Here is a 23342-nt window from a genome sequence, read left to right on the forward strand (position 1 = left end):
CCAAGCTACAAAACATGGTTTCTTTAGTGATAAAAAAAAAAGGTTTTGGAAAGAAAATAGTTCCACTTTCAGACCACTTTTATAAAACCCGCAGACATTCTCAAATATGGGGGTAGAAAAAAAAATCAGAAAAATAAAAGGATGAAAGAAAGCTCTTAGATCTGAATGGGAAAAATATTGAAGTTCAGAATTTCAAGGTAGAAAGGTAACTTAGGGGGTTTTTTTCAAGTCAAAGTGTCTTATTATTTCTTACAGCGCTCACATAACACCCGCCACCCCTCCAAACACACGCACGCACGCACGCACGCACGCACGCACGCACGCACGCACGCACGCACGCACACACACACAGACGGAGTGGAAGCCAGACAGAGGCTGTCATTAAGCAAGCAGACACAGAGCTAACAGAGCTGTCCGGAGCAGACAGCTTAGTTAAGACAGCAGAAATAAGATGTCTTTCTTTCTTTTTTTTTTTAACGCCTGAGCGGTGGACATTTATTTGAAGATTAATAATAACAAAAAAAAAAAAAAAAAGCAACAACGTGCAATTACATTGTGTTTGTTTTCGACGTGACAAGCTCATATCATCAGGAGCTGTCAGACCACGGCTGTGGGAGGACGGAGCTGTGGAAGAGGGCGGAGGGAGGGCCCCTCAGCCTGATGGGTCTCAGCCGGCGCTATTAGCTCAGTGAAGACACTTCCTCCCGCCGGGGGTCGGTGTGAGGACCGAGGTGCGAGCGTGTGGTTCCTGGCAGAGGAACCTCAAGCGGCACGGGCAACCAGCAGCACCATCAACACTACTCCATCGCCGAGGGAGCACGGGAGAACAAAACATTTCCAGCCCACTGCTCCCGGAGGAAAGTTTGAAGGTTTTAGGCCTATTATCATTTGGCCGGGCAAGACTTAAAGGGACCGAAAAATCCTTCGTTTAAAGGAATTGTTTGGATCGAACCCCTCGTGTGGTCCAAAGGTAGGTTTTGGCCTTTCCTCCGGACTGGACATGTGTCCTCCATCAGTTGTTCAGTGCAAGTGGTTGGAGACAAATCCACAATCTGCGTTCAGTGCATAAACTCACTCCACGTTTCAGGCAAAGCTGACACGCTGCCACAGCAGTCTGGCTGTGTTCATTTGTGTGTTTTTTGCTAAATTTCCTGTTTGCTGGCACTATTTTCATTGCTGTGCTATAGTGTTGTTGGCGGTGTTACACAGAAATGGGTGACCTGCCGAAATTGTGCGACAGCAAACATAGTGCCAGCAATCTTTTTATTGAATATCTCGAATTGGCAAAGTCAGACTGCCGTGGCATCGGGTTAGTTTTCCCTGAAATGCGGAGGAAGTTTTTGCACTGAACACAGAATATGGATTTGTCCCCCATCACTTGCACTGAACTCCTGGTGGGAACATGAAGCCGAGCGTCCAGTTTCGAGAAAAGGCTGAAACCTCCCTGCGTACTACATGAGGGGGAGTGTAAAACAAGGATGGACTTAAAAAAATATATACTAACATAAATAAAAATATTCCTTTCACAGAACCGTACTCCAACACACACACACACACACACACACACACACACACGCACACATGCACACATGCACACACACAGCACGCACACACACACACACACACACACACACACACACACACACACACACACATTTTCCGTGGAATCCACTCTCTTCTAGTGTATTAATTTCATTTTGCGGGGTGAAACCCATCGCATGCCAGAATGACAGGGAATGGAAAGGGGGGTGGAAGGCGTGTTTACTTTGAGGAGCTAAATCTACGCTGCCTAATCCGCTTTGTGTGGGAACCTGTAATATGCTCTGATACCTGTTTAGTGTGGAGACACGCCGAGGCCCCGCCGCCCTGGTCCCGGTCATGACTCCCAATGGTGAAACTCATTATGAGTCACAGACCGTCTGTGTTCGGGCCCAGCCGCATTAACATGGTAAACACAGGATATGATGTGGTGACGGGGAGGTGATCATACCCACACACACACACACACACAGAAACACATTACAAGGGTGTGAGTGTCGAGTGAATCAAGGGCAAAAGAAAGGTGGGCTCCGTCAGTACAAGCCCTGGGCTCTGGTGGACAGATGGTGGAGGGAGCGACCACCTCCAGAGCCTCCAGATTACACACACTGGACCACCAAGGCATGCGAGTTGGGGAAATATAAAAAGTGAAGTGGAGAAAAAAATATACCCAAAACTGCCCTGGGTATAATACCATAATAGTATAGTTTGTCCTTTCCAGTGGATCGCATCAATACGAACCCAAGGCTGGACTGGATGGACAACCTGTCTGTGTGTGAGTGTGTGTGTATTCGTGGGTGTATAGCGATGGTGCTGATGTCAATCATCTGCCAGAATACAGTAGCTTGGTGGCTTAATCATCTAATTTGCATGCTACCCCACCCTCCCACCACCACCACCCCAAACCCTTCCATCCCCTTCATCCTAATGAAGATGGGGGGAAATGTCAGGCACCTGGAGAGAGGGGAGGAAGGATCCAGTTTGGTCTTCCCCATATCAACACAAGACAACAACCCTCTAATCAATCCCTGAAGCGGCATAATAAAGCTGTGAGTGTCAAGTTGTGTGTGTGTGTGTGTGTGTGTGTGTGTGTGTGTGTGTGTGTGTGTGTGCGTGTGTGGGCCCGTGTCGCAACATGTGCGCACGTGTGTGTGTGTAGAGCACGAGCGAGGGCCGCGTCCCGGCGCCTCGTATCCCGGAACAATAGGCCCAATCAGTCTCGGGATCATCCGATGATTAGAACAGATGAAGATGGGCGCGAGGAAACAGGCCCCTAACCACCCCCCTCCCCCATACCCCAATCAGAGTCTTGGTTATTGATGCCTCTGAATGACACCGCACGCAAAGAAGCTGCAGGTTTTTCCAGGTCCAGTGCTATTGCTCCCTCGGCGTGAAAAAAAATAAAATCAAACAAATGAAAAACAACAAAAAATAACGGCAAACCTACTAATGAGCTAGTTAAAACTTTGGTAAATGTCACTGCTGCTCTGTCTGGCTCAAGGCGCTAGAGCTGTGCTGCAGGCCCATAACCTGCAGCATAACCGCCTCCGTCAGACAGGTACAGACACACACACACACACACCCACACACACACACACACACACACACACACAGAAAAACACACACTGGATTCCACCTCTCCACGCCCCGTGCATTGAATCAGAAGTTTATAAATGGATTACTCAGAGGAAAAAATAAGAAAAACATGTCTGTGCTCAAAAGACGCCATTTTTTTGTTTTTTTTTGTGTTTTCTTAGCATGCGTTAATCTCCTTTCCATCGACAGAAGCGAGTAATGTAATGAGTAAAGAGCTTTTCTGGCACCACTCCACTCAGGTGTTCGATTGGCTCGCCCAAAGCTTTTCCTTCTTTGCGTGAGGGGTTTTTTTTTTTCCATACGGGCTGTACGTTGACAGTTCTGACGGGGTAAACAAGGACAATCGAGCTATTAACGCTGTTCAAAGTTCTATTGCGGCCAAATTGAAACTGGGGATTGGAAAATAAATGTTTCGCTCTTGTGTGTATTCAGGGACAAAAACTAACAACATGATTTGCAGATACCTTCATAGACGGAAAAACATTTCTTTTTTGCCATTAACAAACTTCATTCGCTGTCCATCAAATACAGATGTATTTACAGACCTTGACCCACGCCACACGCACGCACAGACACACACACACACACACACACACACATGCCTTTTCCCCCAATGTGTTTTGTCGACTCAGTGTGTTATTTGGCTTTACTTGCTTTAGAAAGAAAATGTCTATTCAGAACGTATTCAGCTTCTTTTTGTGTTTTTTCTATCCCAACCTGAAATGTTATGAGGGCAGATGTTGGACAACTGATGGTCAGCAGTAGGTCTGTAGTGGTGAATATGGACAGATTGCGGATTTTCTGAATATTTAAAGGGGAGCCCACCATGGTCTCTCGTGGGCATAATAACACACAAACTGTGAAATAAGACAACCGGGTCAGTATTTTTGTGAGCTGTCCGTTTCAGAAAACACGCAGCGCGATCCGCTGTGCGTTTCTCCAGATGAAACCAATAAAAACAGCGTTTTTATTGTACATGTATTTATTTTATTTTATTTTATTTTCCGACGTTTCCCTGAATGAAACAAAAAAACAGTGACTGATAAGGTGAAATGAGTGAATGTTTACAGACTAAACGCAACGCAGAAGTAAAGCTTAAACCTCTTTGGCTCACGGAACTCGGAATTTGTGCTCAAACCCCATGGGTAATGGAACTCGGGGCCTCAGGAGGGTGGCGCCACCCCACAGAAAACAGCCCATCCTGGAACAGGATGGATTAGAAGCATGTTATAATGGCTGAGTGGTATTTTGTATTTTGTTCTGAGTGGTATGTTTTGGGGACCTCAGATTCCTATATTAACCTGTTGAAAAGGTTGAAAATGTATAATAGTTCGCATTTAATTACTATCCAATTGCGAATGGTGTAACTCAACAATATTTTCAAATGACGTGCAGTGAAAAAGCCAGAATTTGCATTATGCAAAGACTATTTCACATGGATGCCGTACCCAGACTTTTTCAGCTGTTACTCGAAACTTGCATGCAAATCGCACACAAAACGCACGTAGACAAATTAAAAACTGAAAGCAGATATATACAAACCAGCATGTGCAGACCTGGCTCTATTTGACGGAGCCTTTGAGGACACACACACACACACACACACACACACACACACACACACACACACACACACACACACACACACACACACACACACACACACACACACACACACACACACACACACACGCGCACACTTTAAACCAGATGTACACATGCAAATCCGGCACCTCCAACCTCGTCGAACACCCAATTGAGTGCTTGTAAAAAGCAGCCCAGAGTCCTCCAGAGACGCTCTGGCCTCTCAGGTCCTCCAGCAAATAAACATTCTTTGGCGTCAACCAAATCCCCACACTAAGCTTTGGTTTTCAAACACAATGTGACTCCCTCCTGGTTTTAAAAACACCTCCCTGGCCGCTGCCCATATGGTTCTCGGTGGATTAGGCTGAGGAACCCATAATGGAGTGGGCACAGGGAAGTATTAAAAACCCATTAATTGTGAAGCGCAAGCTCCTTAAGGCAATGATATGCTAATATTTCTTAGTTCCAGAGACAAGAGCGGTGACAAGTAACAATAGATGGACAGGGCGAGAGAGTGAGTGAGAGAGAGAGAGAGAGAGAGAGAAAGTGGAGAGGATCTATAGTACAGGACGTTCCAGGTCGCTGAGACTCCACGGAATCCACTTATCTACACATTTGCCTAAACCACACACACACACACACACACACACACACACACACACACACACACACACACACACACACACACACACACACACACACACACACACACACACACACACACACACACACACACACGCACACACGCACATAGTGGGGAGGAGAGAGCGGAGAGGTTGCAGACAGCAGAAGACAAAGAGGTCAGCGCTGCAGGGAAACACAGAGTACGACATTAAAGTGCCGCCGTTCAGTTTTCCTCACATCTTTCGGAGCCGCAGCGCAGAGGGATCGAGAAGGAACAGAGTGAACCGAAAAGCTGAAGCGGAGCGGCGGCCAGCCCGACAGGACGAGGAGGGTGGAGATCGTGTGTACATCTTTGTTTTCGTCGCCTACCGTAAAATGTGAAGTCGTCGGCATGGCAATTATTTGTGCCGCAAGAGAAAAAAAAAAAAAAAACTCCAGTGGCCGCTAATCGCCGCCTTTCCCTCCATTATGGAGCGGGGCCGCGGGGAGCGCACCAAGCAGATTAACCACAAGCCGGCTAAGGGGACCGGGCTACGGATTTGGGATGCGTCCTCCCCCGCCGACACACCCGCCCGCCCGCCCGTCCAAATAAGATTTGTTCTCTTTCACTGGCAATTACTCCCAATAATAATATTTTTTTCGTTGCAGCTGATCGGTACGGCTAATCTGGAAGTCGCCGGCGTTCAATATCTCCAGCTTACAGAGCAAGCGTATTACTGTACAAAGCTGTTTTTTTTCTCCCTCTGTTGTTTTACATGCAATGTTCCCCCATGTCCCCCCCGCCATTATGATCTGATTCCGCTTCGCGCCCGGAAGCGAGGGTACTTGTTATTCATCGGCCGCTGCCCGCACAATATCACGTGCGCCATTACTGCATCAATGCGAACAGCCGTACGACAGAGACGTGCGGCGGCGGCGGCGGGCTACAAAGGCCGCGCGAAACGAGCGCTTTGGACACGGTCGTCTCCGTGTCCTACCCCCACCCCCCCCTCCGGCGCCAGGTGTCTCTCTTTAGCCGAGGCTTAGATAGGTTAATGAGCTGCACGGGTCCCAGAGGGGACGGACATTATAGGCTGTACGAGGTCTACTCTCAACACCTCCTCCTCTCCCGTCAGACCCCCAGTGATGGTGATGGTGATGGTGCTGGTGGTGTGTGTGTGTGTGTGTGTGTGTGTGTGTGTGTGTGCGTGTGTGCGTGCGTGTGCGTGTGTCTGTGTGGGGGGTTGTCACGGCATGAAAATAGACGTTTCAGGGCTCAAAGGAAAAACAACGAGCGGTAGACAAACATTGAGAAAAAGGGTGAGAGAGAGAGAGAGAGAGAGGGGCGAGTGAAGAGGTACAAGCAGTCGCGGCCAAAACGGAGAGTCGAGGTCTGCCAAAGCTCTTGAAATAATTAAAGCCCCGGGACGAGAGAGTCGTCGTCGTCGTCGGGGGGGTGGAGGGACTCGATCGTGTTCGCGTACCAGTCCGAGGCCCTAATGCGGTGGGGTGGGCGCGGGGGGGCCCGACAGCTAAACCAGAGCGCCCCTTAATCAAAAGCAGGCCTCCTACGACAACAAACCAAACCACATGCACACACACAGGAAAGTTGACACTTTACGTATTAAAGCCCGGCAGGGGAGGGGGGTGAAGGCCCATGAAAACATCAAAATGTAATGAGGAACAGGCATGTCGAGGGCCAGAGGGACGGAGGGAGAGAGAGAGAGAGAGAGAGAGAGAGAGAGAGAGAGAGAGAGAGAGAGAGAGAGAGAGAGGAGGAGAGGGCTCTCATACATAACGGTGCATGTTTGCCCAAACCGCGAGTCCCCTTTTGTGTCTGCTTTCAGATGGTTTGTTGGTGGGGTTGTACTGTACGGCTTCATTTAATACCCCCCCTGTTTTCTTTTCTTCCTGATTTTCCGTTGAATGTGGCTTCGTCCTCCCTTTGGACGTCTTTTGCGGCTCCAGGACAATAAGAGCCGTGAACCCAGAACCCATGTGAGGACGCTAAAGGCCCTGTCCCTAGAGGATAGGATAGTATGTAGGGTAGTCAGATTGCATTCTCTGTCGGGCACTATGAGAGGAGAGAGGAAAAAGGAGATGGAAGAGGAGGAGGCGGGAAGACCGGGGGGGGGGAGATCGAGGCGAGGGCAGATTAAAACTCAAGGAGGAGAGAGTGAGGGATCCAGAACAACTACAGACAGAGAGATGGAAGGAGAAAGGGGGCGGAAGGACGGAGGTGTGACCGCCAGGCCAGCCCAGCCGCGCGGAGAGCGCTTTGCCGGGTCTGGAGCGGCGTGACGGCTGGGGGATCAAGGACCCTGCATTCCGGGGCTTGATCCCGGGTAAACCCCGCGTCCGTCAGCGCAAATCTGATATGGAAATAAAAGGCCAGATGGAGGCTTCCACTGGCCTTATAAGGGATTGTGGCCCTGGCCTGGCTGGATCAGGGCTTGAAATCCGTGGAGAATGAGAAAAAGGGAGAAAGGGGGGGTGAGAGAGAGAGAGAGCGAGAGAGAGAGAGAGAGAGAGAGAGAGCGAGAGAGAGATGCGAGAAGCACCACCTGCAAAAAAAAAACAGCACGAGACAAAAGGAAATGGCTGGAAAATGTGTGTTTGTGCAGACAGCTCCATAGGCTATAGAGCCAGGCAACCCGGAGACGAAAGGAAATAAAGATTGAAATTGAGAGGGTGATTTTCTCGCTTTGTTCCTCCTTTCTTTTTACTTCTCCCAACTGTTTTTCCACTGTTTTCAACGGGAAGCCATCAGGACCCGAAGACGGCTGATGAGCCGATGGCGAGCACGATAACAGAACCTGAAGTGGAGCAGGGCTGGATGGGGAGGGGATGGTCGTGCTTCCCCCCGTCTCCCGGCTGGGCCGTAGAGCTCCACTGTCATTCAGGATTCCCCCTCTGCTGCCTGACAAAATAGCTTTGCCCTTCAAAATGACTTTGGGTGGCACCAGGGGCGAAGAGAAACTAGGCAAGACGAAGAATGAATGAAGAGATGGCGGCCGTGATCGTTAAAGGTCCGGGTTTCACGACTTTAAATGCACCGGGGAGTAGCGAGCCTCGGCGGCCTGGGTCCGACAATAAAGCTATGACGCAAGTGTTTCTTGTTTCCTGGTCGTCGGAAGGCGAGTCTGCGTGAGTCCGTGTGCATGCGTGTGGAAATGCTTTTTTTTCCCCTTTTTTTTCGTGATGAAACACCCGTGAAATACCGTGAAACATGCGGAAGTGTCTTTTTGAATGTATGATCAAGGGATTTCCCCCCGCACACCTCACTCCGAGGGAATTGCAACGCGCAACGCTTCGACACATGCGATTGTACAGTATGTGTATATATTTGCAGACACACCACACACATACACACACACACACACACACACACACACACACACACACACACGCATCGTAGACAGCCCTTCGAGGAATTGGCTCAGAAGAGACGCCCAAAAAAAAAAACAGTGAGCGCACCCGGCCAAAGCAAACATTTGAGCTTTACATGCCCATACATTTGTTGCCGCAAACATGGAAAGCCTGAGAGGAACCGGCTAATTATGTTGACGAGATCTATGACCGCTTGTCAGCAGGGGAGGGAAAATGCCACTGGTTTGTTCACGGGTCATTCTGACTCTCTGACTCACGTTTCCAGTCAGCTGGCCAGCTAAAAAGCTGGCTAATGCAGCGTGTAGAGACTTAGGGCCAACGTGGTGTTGGTTAAAATACTGCAATTTTTATATATATATATATATATATATATATATATGAATGAATATATATGAATATATACCTGAAACCCCACTGAGCCACCAGCTGACCTGTATATGCATCTGTCGTACAGGTACAGGTACCTCCCCCAAATGTCACCACGAATGGCTGCGACACCTCGTCCACCCCCTCCAGGATAATCCCCCCCGCCCCCCAGAAAAAGGAGGAATGTTGATGGTTTTCTGCTGTGGTGTGATTACTATCAAACCCCAGCGTCTCGCCCTCGACCACTAATTTGGTGTGACAGGACGGGCCCACGTCCACCAGGCCTTGGCCTTGACCCTCACCGGCCCAGTCAAGGGGGTGGCCTGCCGGGTGTTTCCCCAACCGCTAACTATTAGCTTTTAATGAATAACACGCATGCCTTGCTGGCATGCGTAACCCCCCTGGCTCAGGTTCTCTCCTCTGATGACGCAGGTGTCCTCACACACACACACACACACACACACACACACCCATCTATTTATCTCCCTCTCGATCGTTTGTTTGTTTGTTCGTATATTTGCTGTCAAAAAAAGAATCGACCAACATTTTTCAACCCACCTTGCGAATACATATTTTTCTCCGTCCTTTCTGTGTCCTTTAAAGAACAGTTTAAGCCAAATCCTTTTGACTTTTGTTTTTTTGGTTCCGTGTCTCTCTCTCTCTCTCTCTCTCTCTCTCTCTCTCTCTCTCTCTCTCTCTCTCTCTCAGTCTGCCCCTCTGTGTGTTTTGTAATAGCATTACATGGCCCTGACCTTGGACTCCATGTCGATGCTCCGGTGGCCTCATGCTTTGGCCCGGCTCCTTGCTAGGAATATATAAAGATAGCAGGTTCTTTTTTTTTTTTTTTTTTCTCTCAGGAGGAAAAAAAAACGAGAAAAACAAAAGCCCCTCCAAAACAAACCCAGGCCTGGGCAGGCGAGTGTGAGAATACGGTGTCAGGACGGAGGGGACAGCTCTGCCACCAGGCGGGCAGAGGCCGGAGCCAGAGTGTGATGCCACACCTCACGAGGAAAACTGACGCTCCTGTGTCCGAGACTGATGAGATTTTAAAGCGTTTCACCAGTTATTAGGCCAACTTGAGAGCCTCCTGTCACTTGACAGCTCTGTAGAGTGAGAGGGAGAAGCGAGGTTTCCGTTATCTGGTAATTGCCGGTTTTCGACCGGGAAAATCTGTTGAAGTTCCGACATATTTAAATATCTCCGGTCATAATGTCCGGTGAAAATAACTCCCTCTAAGCCCAATTTCAATGAGTACTGGGCGATAAAACAACCGATAATTATCGGCGTATTCTTTTCCCCGATGTCCAAATAAAATTTACTCGATCATTTCGATGAAAAAAATTTCCGCAGATCCGTTCATTGCCCGCACTTGGCAAGCTGCGACGGAAAGCCAATCAGTTTGGACGACCTCAAGCGAGACCTGTCAGTTCTGGCCAATCACGTTTGCCGATATATAAATGAGCCCCGCCCCCTCCCTCGTGGACAGGTTGCACTTGTCAACACGGTAGACGCACACGGAGCGGAGACAGAGCCACAGCGTCTACAACTCTGAGGAGAAACAGAAAGATGATGTATCGTTGACAACAGGGTGTTTTTTTGGGATATTTAAGTTCGATCCAAAGCAGACTGTAAATTGATTTGATTTCAAGTAGTAATATTTGTAATGTTTAGTTATTTATTTATTTATTTTTAAAATAAGTTAACTGACAGGACTTGTTTTATTTACATATTCAATAAAAATATTATACATCTACATGCCTTGATGATGTCATTCTCTCTATAGCCTGCTTATCAACTGTTTTTAAGCTCAATAAACACAGATAATATTTGACCAGAATCTCTCCCATTTGTCCAGGAAATTGAAATCTCCCAGAACACGTTGACCGGCTGCAATATTTTTCGAACGGAAACTCTGAAGGGAAGGCAAGTGGATAAACGAGGGAACTGGAATGAGATAAATGCAGGTGAATTGGACAAAAAGGAGGTCGATTTGACAAAAATCAGGAGACGGAACTGGTCTGCTCCTTGAGATACGAGGTAAACGGAGCCGTTGCCAGAAGGAAACAGGGGAAGCAACAGTATTTCTTTTACGCGGCAATAAGGAACAACGCCACACGGCAGCCATTCCTTATTCTAGCTGCCGGCGCTTCTGTAGCGGACGATAGCCAGATGTCTGCGCAGTGTTGAAACAAGGGAGTGTCCATATATACATTGACCGCCACATATTGATTTTCCAAACAAAAAAAAAAAAAAAAGGATTTTACTATTTCACAAGGGTGACATCTTATCTCATTGCTGAGCTGAGCAGCTCTCTCTCTCTCTCTCTCTCTCTCACTCTCTCTCTCACGCTCACTCTCACACACACACACACACTCACACACACACAAACGTGAATCAAAGCATGATCTTGTGTGGGATGTTTGGGTTGGGTACCGAAACCCAGTACCACTGAGATGAAGTAGGCGGGTTGTAAAAGTTTTCACCACAGATAATGTCATAGATGTTCATAGAACTGTGAAAAGTATATGAAAAGTAATTAAGGACGAATGGGTTTAGTTCATAAAAAAAAAATATATATATATATATATATATATATCTAAAAATGATTTTTTTAAATTACTTAATTACTTTTTCTGTTAAAGCACTGCTTCACCTTGTGACTTTTTCCCTTTAAAGTAAAACAGCACATTAATATTTCTGTAGTTGTATATTTATTACCAAAGCATATATCAGTGATACAGTTAAGATGGAAAAAATGTGAATATTTTGTGTTGCATGTTGATTTTGAGCTGGTGCTCCTAACAGTTTCAGTAGGGAGCATCTGTGCTACTGGTGGAAAAAGTTAGTCTGGAGCCCTGGTATCGGTTATCTTTTATTTATTTATCGACTTCTCATTAGAAGAATAATTACGGAAATGCACAAAAAAATATATGCAAATTGTTCATTGAGAATCCCAAAAGACGGACCGTAACGCACAGCTGTTCCTTCAAAGATTTCAACGTGACAGTCCACCCTCCCAACCGCCTTCTGTCCTTTCTATTTGTCCTTTTATCTAATTTTGGACCACTCTGAGACTCAGCCGTAATGAATTGGCTAATCACAGTTACCTGGCCCACTCACATACTCAATAAGCAAATCAGTCAGGTCTGGCAACAGGCCAGCCACCCACTTTGACAGACGTGGCTCACTCCCTCCTGAAGATGTTTACTCTTTCCCTCTGTGTTCTTCAGGAAAGGAAGGTCAGCTGAGAAATTGAGAAGGAGGGGGAAAAAAAAAAAAAAAATAGCCACTCTTCCAAGAAATGCTAAGTTGCCAGCTGCCAACGTAGAGGACAAACGTCAAGAAGCAAGTACTTAGGAAAGTTTATCGGGAGGGAAAAATAAGCAAACAAACGGCTCCTCTGGGCGGTGCGACGGTTGGACAGCCGTCGGATCTCCAAAATGGCCCTCCGCGGGCTACGGCCAAAATACAAGGCTTTCTTCCGCGCCGCACCGTTTCCACGGTAACAGATCAATAATGCCGATGCAACTACTGATAAGGGTTTCTATGAATTTCAAATGATCTCCCCGTGGCGCCGACATTGGCTGCAGACTGAACAGGAACAGCGATACGCCACCGGGGCCCGGCCTCGCCGACGCTGCTCCCGTGCTCCCGTGCGTCTCGCGCTACATGGTTAACTTCAAACGGCACATGTTGGAACATGGTGGAAATGCAATATTCATCGCACTTTATTAAACAGCCCGCCGCGCGCTTTGGGGGCGGGGAGTCGTCTTTCCACGTGTTTGATCTAAACATGAGGAACGGCGACTCTCAGCTTCCCATCATCAGTGGTGAATTGGGAGTGTGAGGGCTTGCGGAAGACAAGGTCACATGTCTTTGTTTATTTCTAAAGCCTCTTAATCCTCGTCTTCCCCAGGAGGTCTTCGCAATGGCTTCCCAAGTTATTGGATGTACTTTGACAGGGTGATTTTTTTTTTGCCAACCCAAAACCTAAAATAATAACAATAGAAATGATATTAACAATATGCATCATCGTCATCGTCATCGTCATCGTCATCATCATCATCATCATAATTATGTTATTAGTAGATATGAAAAGAGACACTGCATTATGCTGGGGATATACATTAATAAATCAGTGGCACACATGTATACAACATGTTTATGGGCATGTGATCGAGTCTTGAAGGATTTGTCTGCACCGGCACGGTGTGTGCACGAATGTACAGGAGGGCTCAATTAAGCCAGCATGTGTAAAACCCATCTGGAGCAGAGTATATGTGCATTGTGGGAGCATTCGCTGCATGAAATATTGATCACAATCACATATATATATTTTTACAGATCACCGGGGACAGACGCAGGGCAAAAAGAGTGAGGACCCGGAAGAACCAAACGGCAGACATCAATAGAAGCAGATAAATGGACAGAGAGCTGTTTGAATGTGATTAACGAGATCACCGCGGGGTAGGCAGTGTCACCCTAATAGTCTCGGCTAGAGAGGGGGTGGGGGAACGCGGCGGAGAGGAACGGAGAGAGAGAGAGAGAGAGAGAGAGAAAGTAAAAAAAACTAAAAACAAGAGAGGGCGATGGGGATAACGTGGCTCGCCTACTGACCACGGTTACGATGTGAGAGTGAGTGAGCGGGCGAGCTTGGGAGAGAGATTTCGAGACAGAGAGAGAGAGAGAGAGAGGGAGGGAGAGAGAGAGAGAGAGAGAGAGGGGTGGGGGTGAATCAAAGTGAGAGGGGAGGAAGCGAGTCGCGAAGAGATATGAGGCAGCGATGGGTGGAGCAGCAGGGGGGCTCTCTGTCTTCCGCCGCCCCTTTAAGCAGCAAGGCGTTTAGCGTCGGCCAGGTCTGGCCGATAGAGATGCTTCTCCTCTGAGGACCGAGCCATGAAAGAAGGCATCCGGCCGCCGCCTGGGGGGCGTAGAGCCTTAGATCTGGGGCCCTGGGGGTTAAGGGCCGAGCTGGACGGGGGGTCAAGCGAAGGCCGAGCTCCCCCCAAATGTCGCGCGGACCTCCTACCACTCTGGTCCATGACGCACAATCGAAGTAGAGCGGAATCCTCAGCGATGGGTGGCCGTGGTCAAGCCGGTACATGGACGTGAACGTGGCCAGGCACAGCAGTCGCGCCAAACGCGCGCGCCGCCTCCGCTCGCCGACACATGATGCGCCCTTTCTTCTGGCTGCGTCTGTCCCTCTGACCAAGCAGCCTGGCGGACGCTATTAGCGCGGCCAACTTCACTCGCTAATAGTTTCCACAGATGGACGGAAGGCTGCGGTGGCCGCACTGAAGTTTCCTCCAGGGGAGCGTTCAGAGCGTCTGATGATCAGACGCTGCTCCCTACAAAGCACAGAGGCAGCCTTTATGCGGCACTTCACAGTAATGGAAGATAATGCTCATTGGTCATCCTCTCATGCCGTAAAGACAGTGAGAGAGAGAGAGGGACAGAATCGGCAGCTCTCGCCCTAATAGCGAGCAGCCGCACGCATTCTCAAGTGCAGGTAATCACAGAAAATAAAGTAAATTCACCTCTATTTGCACTTCTTCAAAGACCCCTGGTAATACAGAGGGACTTTCCTTTTTTTTTTTTTTTTTTTTTATTCCGGCTTTCAGAGGAAAAAGTGCTGTCGGTTGACGCGCGGGAGAGGATGTTCTTTTGGTTTCGGAAGGCAATTTCTTCAGGCAATTCTGGGCCTCCAGCTACCGCCAGTGGGTGAAATTGGACCGAATGGCTTAGTTTAAGGTGATTAGAAAAAAAAAATGCTGTCAATCTGGCCGAATGAGTCCCGGAGACGACTGTCAGGGATAAATATTGACAGCTGTCAACCTGCCGGGGAAAAACACACTCTTTGTCCGCAAAAGCCATTCGGTGGTTTTTGTTATCCCGCCCGGACGGAAGTGTTCACTGACATTTGATGAACAGATGCATTAAGTAGGATGGTTTTCCTGACACAGAGGCTATAAAGCCCATCATTTTTCTGCGGGAAGCAATCATTTGTTCAGTGCGGCATTAATTGGGGACGCGGTTCAATCCCAACACAAGGTGTCTCACATTTAGCGTGAGGAAATTATTTGAGAACATGATGATTGGAGCCGAACTGTACCTGGTGGCAATTATGACACAGCCAGCATTCAATTGTATTTTTTCCTTCATCTTGACTCAAGGTTAATGGAAGTCACTCAGGGACAATAGAGGTGTTAAAAAAATTAATTAAAAGATGTTTTCTTCAATTTATTATTATTTTTTTGTTACCATTAAGGTTAAAGCAGCTCTACAAGGATTTGTTTAAAAATAAGAAAAACTGCAAAAAAAAAAAAGAAAAAAAAAGGAGAGGAAGCTTTGTGAATGCAACGTACCATTGTATGCTCTGTTCTGTATGTGATAAAGACAGCGATGTGCCTGTGTGTGTGTGTGTGTGTGTGTGTGTGTGTGTGTGTGTGTGTGTGTGTGTGTGTGTGTGTGTGTGTGTGCGTGTGCATGCGCGTGTGTGTGTGTGTGTGGGCATCGCCGTCTGGGCTGAGCAGGTGATGAGCCCCCCCCCTCCAGTGTTGCCAGAGTAAAGCGTACCCTTGGGGAAGAAATTGATGGGCCTCCATTCAACTGTTGCCATGGGCCTCAGCTGTTGCTAGGGACACCATCCTCAGTGCTAGTTAGAGCCACACTGTCTCTGTCTGCCCCCCGTCTCCCTCCATTTCTCTTACTGTTTTGATCTCTCTTTCTTTTCTCCCTACCTCTCACCCTCCCTTCCAGCCCACTGTTGGTTTTTTTTTTCCCCTGTCTGCATTTTTTTTTCTCTCTTCTCCTTCATGCCTTTCCCAACATAAGGGTGAAAATCCCAGCAGCACAGAATAGGCCACATCAAACGCTGAATGCAGGTCAGGGAGCAAAAAGGAGCAGCTAATCTGCAGCTGATCTTCTGAGTCTCACTTCCAGGCCCAGGTCAGGCCACACCGCGGCTGGGCTCGGAAAAGCTCACAGGTGAGCGCCTTCTGGGCTGGCAGTGCCTTTTGGGCTGGGAGGCCACAGATGCAACAGCGCTTTGATAATGCTCCCTCCGAAGGGGGCTAATCCATCAAAAAACTCTTTGTGGCTAACCCATAGGGGCAGGAGGGCAGTGGATGGCAGTGGCACATCCAGGTCAGGGGTCCCCCCTCTACAGACAAGCATACGCACACACACACTCGTAAAGCAAGATGACCGTTTGTCCACTGGGGCCTGGGAGCAGATGCCTGCGTTTACGAGCCTTTCAAGTTCCCGGTTCTCAGGTTGTTGCAATCAGCTGCCACCCCAGGTCCTGCCGCCAACAATCATTGCACACAAGCCCCCAACACGACCTAGCTCCAAGTCGGGCCACAGTAGCGGCCAGGTGAGTGGGCCCACTGAGCAAGTTAACCAGTTCAACAAGACATTTTGTCCAATCAAAGCTCCAGTCACAGCCCAGGAGGACACAGGCGTAAAGACACCTGAGCCAGCCTTTCAAGTTATACCCTTAGATGCCAGGCGCATTATCCAAACCAAATGCTGATTACGGTGCAGAGAATGATGAGGGGGACTAATGAAAGCCAAAGTAGCACGTACGCCGTCATTGTGGCTGAAGGCCTCAAGTAAAGGAAGGTCTTTAAGCCTTGTTTATCGCTGATGATGATGCAAAAACAAATCAGTCCATCGTTGACATTCAAGATCCCTTTTCAACACCTATTCCATGTGGTGTTGAACTATCAAGAAAACACGTCAGGGCAGCTCAAACTCAAGGTATCTGAGCACTACCGTGTTTCAAAAAAACTTTTCTACTAAATTACAGGACTGTACCCGACTCAGAATTTCGTCAGTCGAATTGGATTTGGCCGTTCAATGGAATAGTCCACTATTCGGCGACTCTTTGACTATTCAAAACCTCAATGAAATGTTATCCCTGGGCATTTTGTAAGATTCTAACTGTTTTATCCTTTATTGTATTGCACACTGACTGACAAAAAAACCTCCCAAAAAACAAAACGACTGCTCGACTGACTGGTTTCCGACTGATGATTCGACTCGTCGACTATCAGGGGGGGCAGCCTGACCAAATGACTTTGTGATTTAAGGTTTCATGACTATTTCACTGCAAAATTGCTTGAATTTTTCACTAATGAATCCATTCAGACATGGCTAAGTCAGCTGAATGCAGAAAGCGGGAGACGCCACATGGGAATGCATCTCTCTGGTCTGAGGTTCAATAACTCTTAACCCCTGCTGGTCCATGTGAGAGAGAACTATGTAGACTGGAGGATGGAGGATGTACATTCCCACTGTTAGTAGATTGATTCTGATCATCAGGGGAACTTGTCCTGTGCCTCGCCTTGTACGCCCCCCCCCCCCCCCCCCACACACACACCCCCGAAGCCCATTCATCTATTCCAGGGATCTCTTTCAACATCCAATTTTACATGTGCAGCCATGCCTCCCATCTCCGACTATATCAAAGGCACGCTCCCCGCGGCTCCTCTTCCGCTTAATGCAGTCGCCACTTCCCACCAATCCTGCTCTCCATGTGGGATATGTCTCCTACTCTCCGTGTGGGATATGTCTATGCTTAAGCACAAAATGAACCACACACAGCCAATTCCAATTTAGATGATGCAATTCTTGGGTAATGTGGTGCCCAGAATAAACCGTGCAGCATATCTCCTATCTATAATTTGACCCACGGGGCCCTAAAGCCGCCTTGTGTTCTCCTGATACATAGGTTAATAATGTGGGTGATGGCGAAGTGAGTGAATATCAATGTAAATATCTAGGCCTGGAATTTAAATAGGGCATTAGCTGCTGAACCAGGAAAGTTAAAAGAGTGTGGCACCACCAAGACAGGACCCAAACTACCAGCTCCTGTTGGGAACTGGTTTCAGTGTAGGTGGCTGTGGTGTGTGCAGACCTGCGCTCGATCGATTGGCCCCGAGCAGCTTTCTGCTGAGGTGAACATCCACTCTCTGCCACAATCAATCACTGTCTCCAGGGGTGCCACCCAGGAGCCCACAACTTCTTTTTTTCTGATATGCCATATGCCACGGCGCCCTGAGACTGCTGGTACACACTGATCGCAAGCCTGCAGAATCGTAAATTGGATTTTCCCATAAACTGGAATGAAAATGTGGAAGTTTGATACGTTTGTACAAGATGGATTTATCTGGTGAACAGTAAAATCCAACCAATTCACACCCAACCCACCTCTCCTGGCCATGTGAGCTACTCACATGTGAAAATCACAGGCCTAATGTGTCTGACTGTGTGTCCCATAGTCTATAACACTACATGTGCATTCTCCCCACCTTGGTGTCTGCTCACTCCCCCTTCCTCTTAACCCTGCTCTCCAATCAATCCCCTGCAAAAGCCTTGCCACCGCAAGCACTATCCGCCAACACCGTTCCTGCTCTGCCATGCTCCAGCAGAGCTGGGGGAGTAGCAACATACGCAGCAGGAGCAAGTCTGCAGGGAGAGTGAGATCGGAAGACAGAGGGAGGGAAGAAGGGGGGCACTGAATGAGGAAGCCTGAGACGGAGGGGATGAGAGGGGAGGGAGGGGAGTATTTGGGAAGGAAGCCAATCCAATTACAGTCAGCGGTGCAGGCCTGGTTTCTCCGGCTGCACTAAATTCACATTTCAACGGTCTCTTCTTTCCTCAACCCCCATTTTTTTTTGCCTCTCTTTCGATCTTCCTCTCTTCCAACCACTCTCTCCCTGTCTCTCTGGGTAGCATGAAAGACACAGTGGTACAGAGCTATGTCACCAGCCAAGCAGCAATTTCTGTCTCTCCGCCCGCAGATAGCCCTGCTGTGCTTAGATCTGCCCTCTCTACCTGTCTCTCGCAGTTTTGTGAATCTTTGCCCCCACCCCTCGCGTTGAGTCTTATCAGCCCCCAGCAGAGGGACAGACACCAGGCACTGCAGTCAAGGCTCCCCAGGCCAACCTTTCCTCTTGCACCCCTGGGGTGCGCCAGTTATAACACACATACACATCCACAGCGGGAACAGCAACCTCATCCCGCTGCCATTGTCATCTATAGATCAGCTCCACGGCTGAGAGTTCTCCCGGGCTTTTCCTGTTCCCGGGGCTGGCCAATGGACCGTGGCACCCCGTCTCTGGGTGCAGCGGTGATATCCTGGTTAATCCCTCTCCCATGTTAGCCGTTACTGTGGTTACAGTCACACCCTGTGAAGACGGAGCCCACATAGGCAACAGGGCCATTTTGCATGAATTTTCATACAGGGAGCGAGAGATTGGAGATGGAGGCAGAGGACAGGAGGGGAGGCAGGCGTGCAGGCGGCGGCAGACACGCGCCTGCGAGGGAGGCGAGGAGATAAACCAACAATAAGCGGGCAGCAGCGGAAGATTGGGGAGGGCACTGTTCACTGTCTCATCCAATTTAACGACGTAGAAATAGGCATGAGAAAAAATATTAATTGAGAATATAATATTCAGAATGAATATTAAGAAACTCCAGCAGAGGAGGGACTACACAGGAGAAATCTTCTCGCCGCGGCAGCCTGATTGGGGCATGGATCCATTTGTAAGTAAATGAACGCAGCAAGCAAAATAAACCTGCCCCTTGTTCCGCATCACCCACTTAGATAACTCAAAAAGCTATCAAATCCAAACAACTACCAAAATAGTTTTTAGTTGTCTAGATCCCCCCCCCCCCCCCCCCCCCACCACATACCCACCCATCTTCTGATGCAGCTGTCGAAAGCGTAGGGGTGCTGCATTTGGCAGACTTGGCCCATGTGACAAACACACATGCTGTCGCTCAAACGCCGCCAGTCCCGAGGGAGGAGGAGCCAAGCGACTGCTGACAAATCCCTCAAACAGCTGCCTTAAACACAGTGCCGAAAGAGCCATTGCTATACACAGCCATTGCGGCCAACCGCCAACCGGGCAGCAAAATTGTCCCTACTAACATACAGTCAAAACAGCTCAACGCTCTCTTCAGAATTAACCTTGCAGCAATACTTACTGCAAAATGACTTACTGCACATTACATTACATTACTTACTGCATCATTTCACTCATGCTGCCTCTAAAATTGGAGTTCGGTCCGTGAATAGCTCTCACTTTCCCCACCATTCAACCCTCGCAGTGAGCCACCTTGTCTGGAACCTTGTTCCTCCTGGCTGGGGGGGGGCGGAGTTGTCATTGTCAACTGACCGGGGGCCCCTTGGCCCTCTTAGGCGTCTGTGTTCTCCAACAGAAACCCTGAGGTTTACATAGGCATACCTTCTATCTTGACTCTCAGTAGGCCACCAGCAGAAAGGTACCTATTAAAATTAATGGGCAAGTCAGGTTATTCAGCCTCAAGTCACCAAAGCCCATTCAACAAGGAGCTGGTAATGACCACTACAAAGAGCTAGCCAGCGCCACTTCTCCTCCATGACACTTTGACAGCAGGCATTAAATATGGAGGAGAATCTTTTATTGCTGTTATTTTCTATCCCCCTTTCCCCATGACCCTGATCCATCCGCACAGCAATAGGCCCACTTCAGTGTCTGTACTCTTTGGGCCAATAGGGACTGCTTCAGTTCGGAAGAGCAGACGTGTAATTAAACGTAGCGGCACTAAGCTAGCGCACCACTTTAGAGGCTGGACCAGAATTGCCAATGAGCAGAAGGACAGATTTTTTACTGACCTTCTTAAGACGTCCGCTCTTTGTGCCCACGAAGGCCACACAGAAGCCATTATAGACATAGGAGGTGACGGAGGTCATCCGGTCTCGGGTCTCGGTGTAAAGCGTGTGTCCAGTCACCAGCTGGGAGCCGCCGAGGGGCTGGTTGATGTCCAGACCGCAGAAGGAGTCATCGATGGGCACCGGCTGGAGGGGAAGAGTACGCCGAAGGTGAGAAAGAGAGAGATGCAAATTATCATAAGGGACTGCTCCTCACAAAAAGTATGGAGAAGAACATGAACACACTGAAAAGGACATGACCGTGAGGAGGGACAGTGAGACATATGAAACAGAAACTTTGGAGGGAGCCCAAGGGGGTCAAATAAAAGGAGACATCCAAGCGCCCCATTAAGCATAAAGACAAGACATGGACCGTGAGAACCGCAAAAATCCATAAGGAAGAATCCTAATCTGAGAAACAAGTGGGACAGCCAGGCGAGCTGGAGCCGGGGGCGTTAAAGTAGACAGTTTAGCAAGGAGCACGGATGAAGGTGACGGAGGAGAGAGAGAGACGGTCTAAGAAGGGCTAGGCGATAAAACAATCTTGATTTATTTTCACGATAAACTCTTTGACGATAACGATGATTGATGGCGATAAATGTACGAGATTTATTTTCGACACAGTTTTTTGAGTCCGTTTTCCTTGACCTACAAAGGCACGACACGAAGAGCCAATCGTACGGAGTCAGAGAAACAATCATGTGACACGAACAGCCACTCGTACGGAGTCAGAGAAGCTACCATGTGACACGAAGAGCCAATCGTACGGAGTCAGAGAAACAACCATGTGACACGAACAGCCAATCATCCGACCAGTGTCGGGGTCCCAGAGCGCCGGTGTTTCCTGCGCTCTCCGGCCTGGGCAGCCCGCAGCGGGGATGAGGTGGGTCTTCCTCAAACACCAATTCGAATTCAAACTCGCCCTCCTCCCCGACCCGAGCCCGACGCGGACCCCATCCCCCGCAAGAGGAGAGCAATTAAAGAAAGAATCTGCAATTTTCAGTGATGTCTGGTCTGACACGGTCGGAGAGCATCCCTTGGTCCGCTCCAAACGTTCCCGCATATAATCAGAGAGCGCAGATCCGGGAACCTTTGGGACTGTTCTCAGACGACAATTATATTATATATTTAAATTTATAGAATATATATATTTATATACTATTTTTTATTTATTTTATGTATTGATCTATTTTTTGTTTACATGTTTTTATTTTATTTTATTTATTCAGTGTTGAAGAAGAGAAGAGAAGAGAAGAGAAGAGAAGAGAAGAGAAGAGAAGAGAAGAGAAGAGAAGACAAATAAGAGAATACACTTAAAACTGTAAATTGAGCATTATTATTATTATGATTAAATATATATCATGATAATTATCGACATCGAAAAATATAAATTAAAATATTGTGACAACATTTCTGGCCATATCGTCCAGCCCTAGGTCTAAGTTGGGGAAATATTGACAGGGTGGGATAGGAGTGTGGTTAGCCTCAGAAGGGGGGAGGGTTAGGATGTCCATTTCGTTATCAAAGCCATGATATGAAAGTGTGCAATATACAACAGACAAGAGATACACAGAAGATGTGTGGAAATAATGATGTAAATGTGGGATATAAATATTAATGTGGAGGACTCATCACAAACGTAGGTGTTCTGCAAAATGTGTTAGAATGGGAAACACTACAAATTCCCACCTGAAATTCAACCGCAGGGGCAACCACGGGCTGAAGTTGGGTTAAGTTAAGGTGAAAATCACTAGCACTGGCTTCCCGCACAGTTTCGACGGCATTACGCCATATTAAAAATCACCCGGGTGGCAGGATGCAACATTTGGCAAAAGATATGCCAAGTTGACGTGTTCTTAAGTTGACGTTTCCCGTAATATATGTGAGAACTGTCTTATGTCTGTGGAATTAGAACTGAAGCACAGCCTACCTTCCCCATGAATAACATTGAAACATAGCGAGAGGCTTTTATATGGAAGATTGCGTCAAGAGCGGTCTGTATTGCCATTCGTGCCGCCAAACTTTCAGGGGCTTTGGCAGCGCACGTAAAAATACTTTACACTTAATATGTCATTATAAACTCGCCTCGCTCATCACCCTGAACTGTCGTCACACCTCTGCAGGAAGACAAATGGCAGGGCATTATAACTACAGTCCCTTCCATACATCACGACGCGATAACGGCGGAAAGATGTTATAATCTACCTTTACTCATTCGTTAAAAAAAACATCCCCATCTTCCCCAACACTTGGGCAAGCTACAGTAGGGGGACGATTAAAGGGTTATTACGCGTAATGACACTGTTTGTATTGCGATATCTCGTTTTGGGAATGCAGCGCTTGGCGTGGCGAGTCCGCCCCGGAGAGGAGACGGGGAGCCGGGAGGAGGAAGAGGAGGAGGGCGCAGGGGGAGGGGAGGAAGGTCGGAGGGACGGCGTGAGTGGCGGCGGGACGCGACCGTGGCCTCAAAGTGCCAGGCGGGGTAAGCGTAGATGGTTGGCGGCTCGGGTTGAAGGCCGCCGTCTCCTCCCCGTGAACCGCCCTCTGTGTTTTTTTTTCTTTT

The 23342-nt window shown here is 48.2% G+C and overlaps 1 protein-coding gene across 1 annotated transcript in view; it reads right to left on the reverse strand.

The window, feature by feature from the left end:
• Positions 1 to 23342, reverse strand: part of plxna2 (plexin A2) — a gene marked incomplete at both ends in the record, with an annotated part of 153726 nt that overhangs the window by 124335 nt on the left and 6049 nt on the right. Inside the window, one exon of the mRNA XM_080015780.1 lies at positions 20744 to 20926. Coding sequence (XP_079871906.1) covers positions 20744 to 20926 — 183 coding nt within the window. The remainder of the gene's footprint in view (positions 1 to 20743; positions 20927 to 23342) is intronic.

This window comes from Zeus faber (assembly GCF_960531495.2).
Source record: "Zeus faber genome assembly, chromosome: 15".
NCBI classification, from domain to species: domain Eukaryota; kingdom Metazoa; phylum Chordata; class Actinopteri; order Zeiformes; family Zeidae; genus Zeus; species Zeus faber.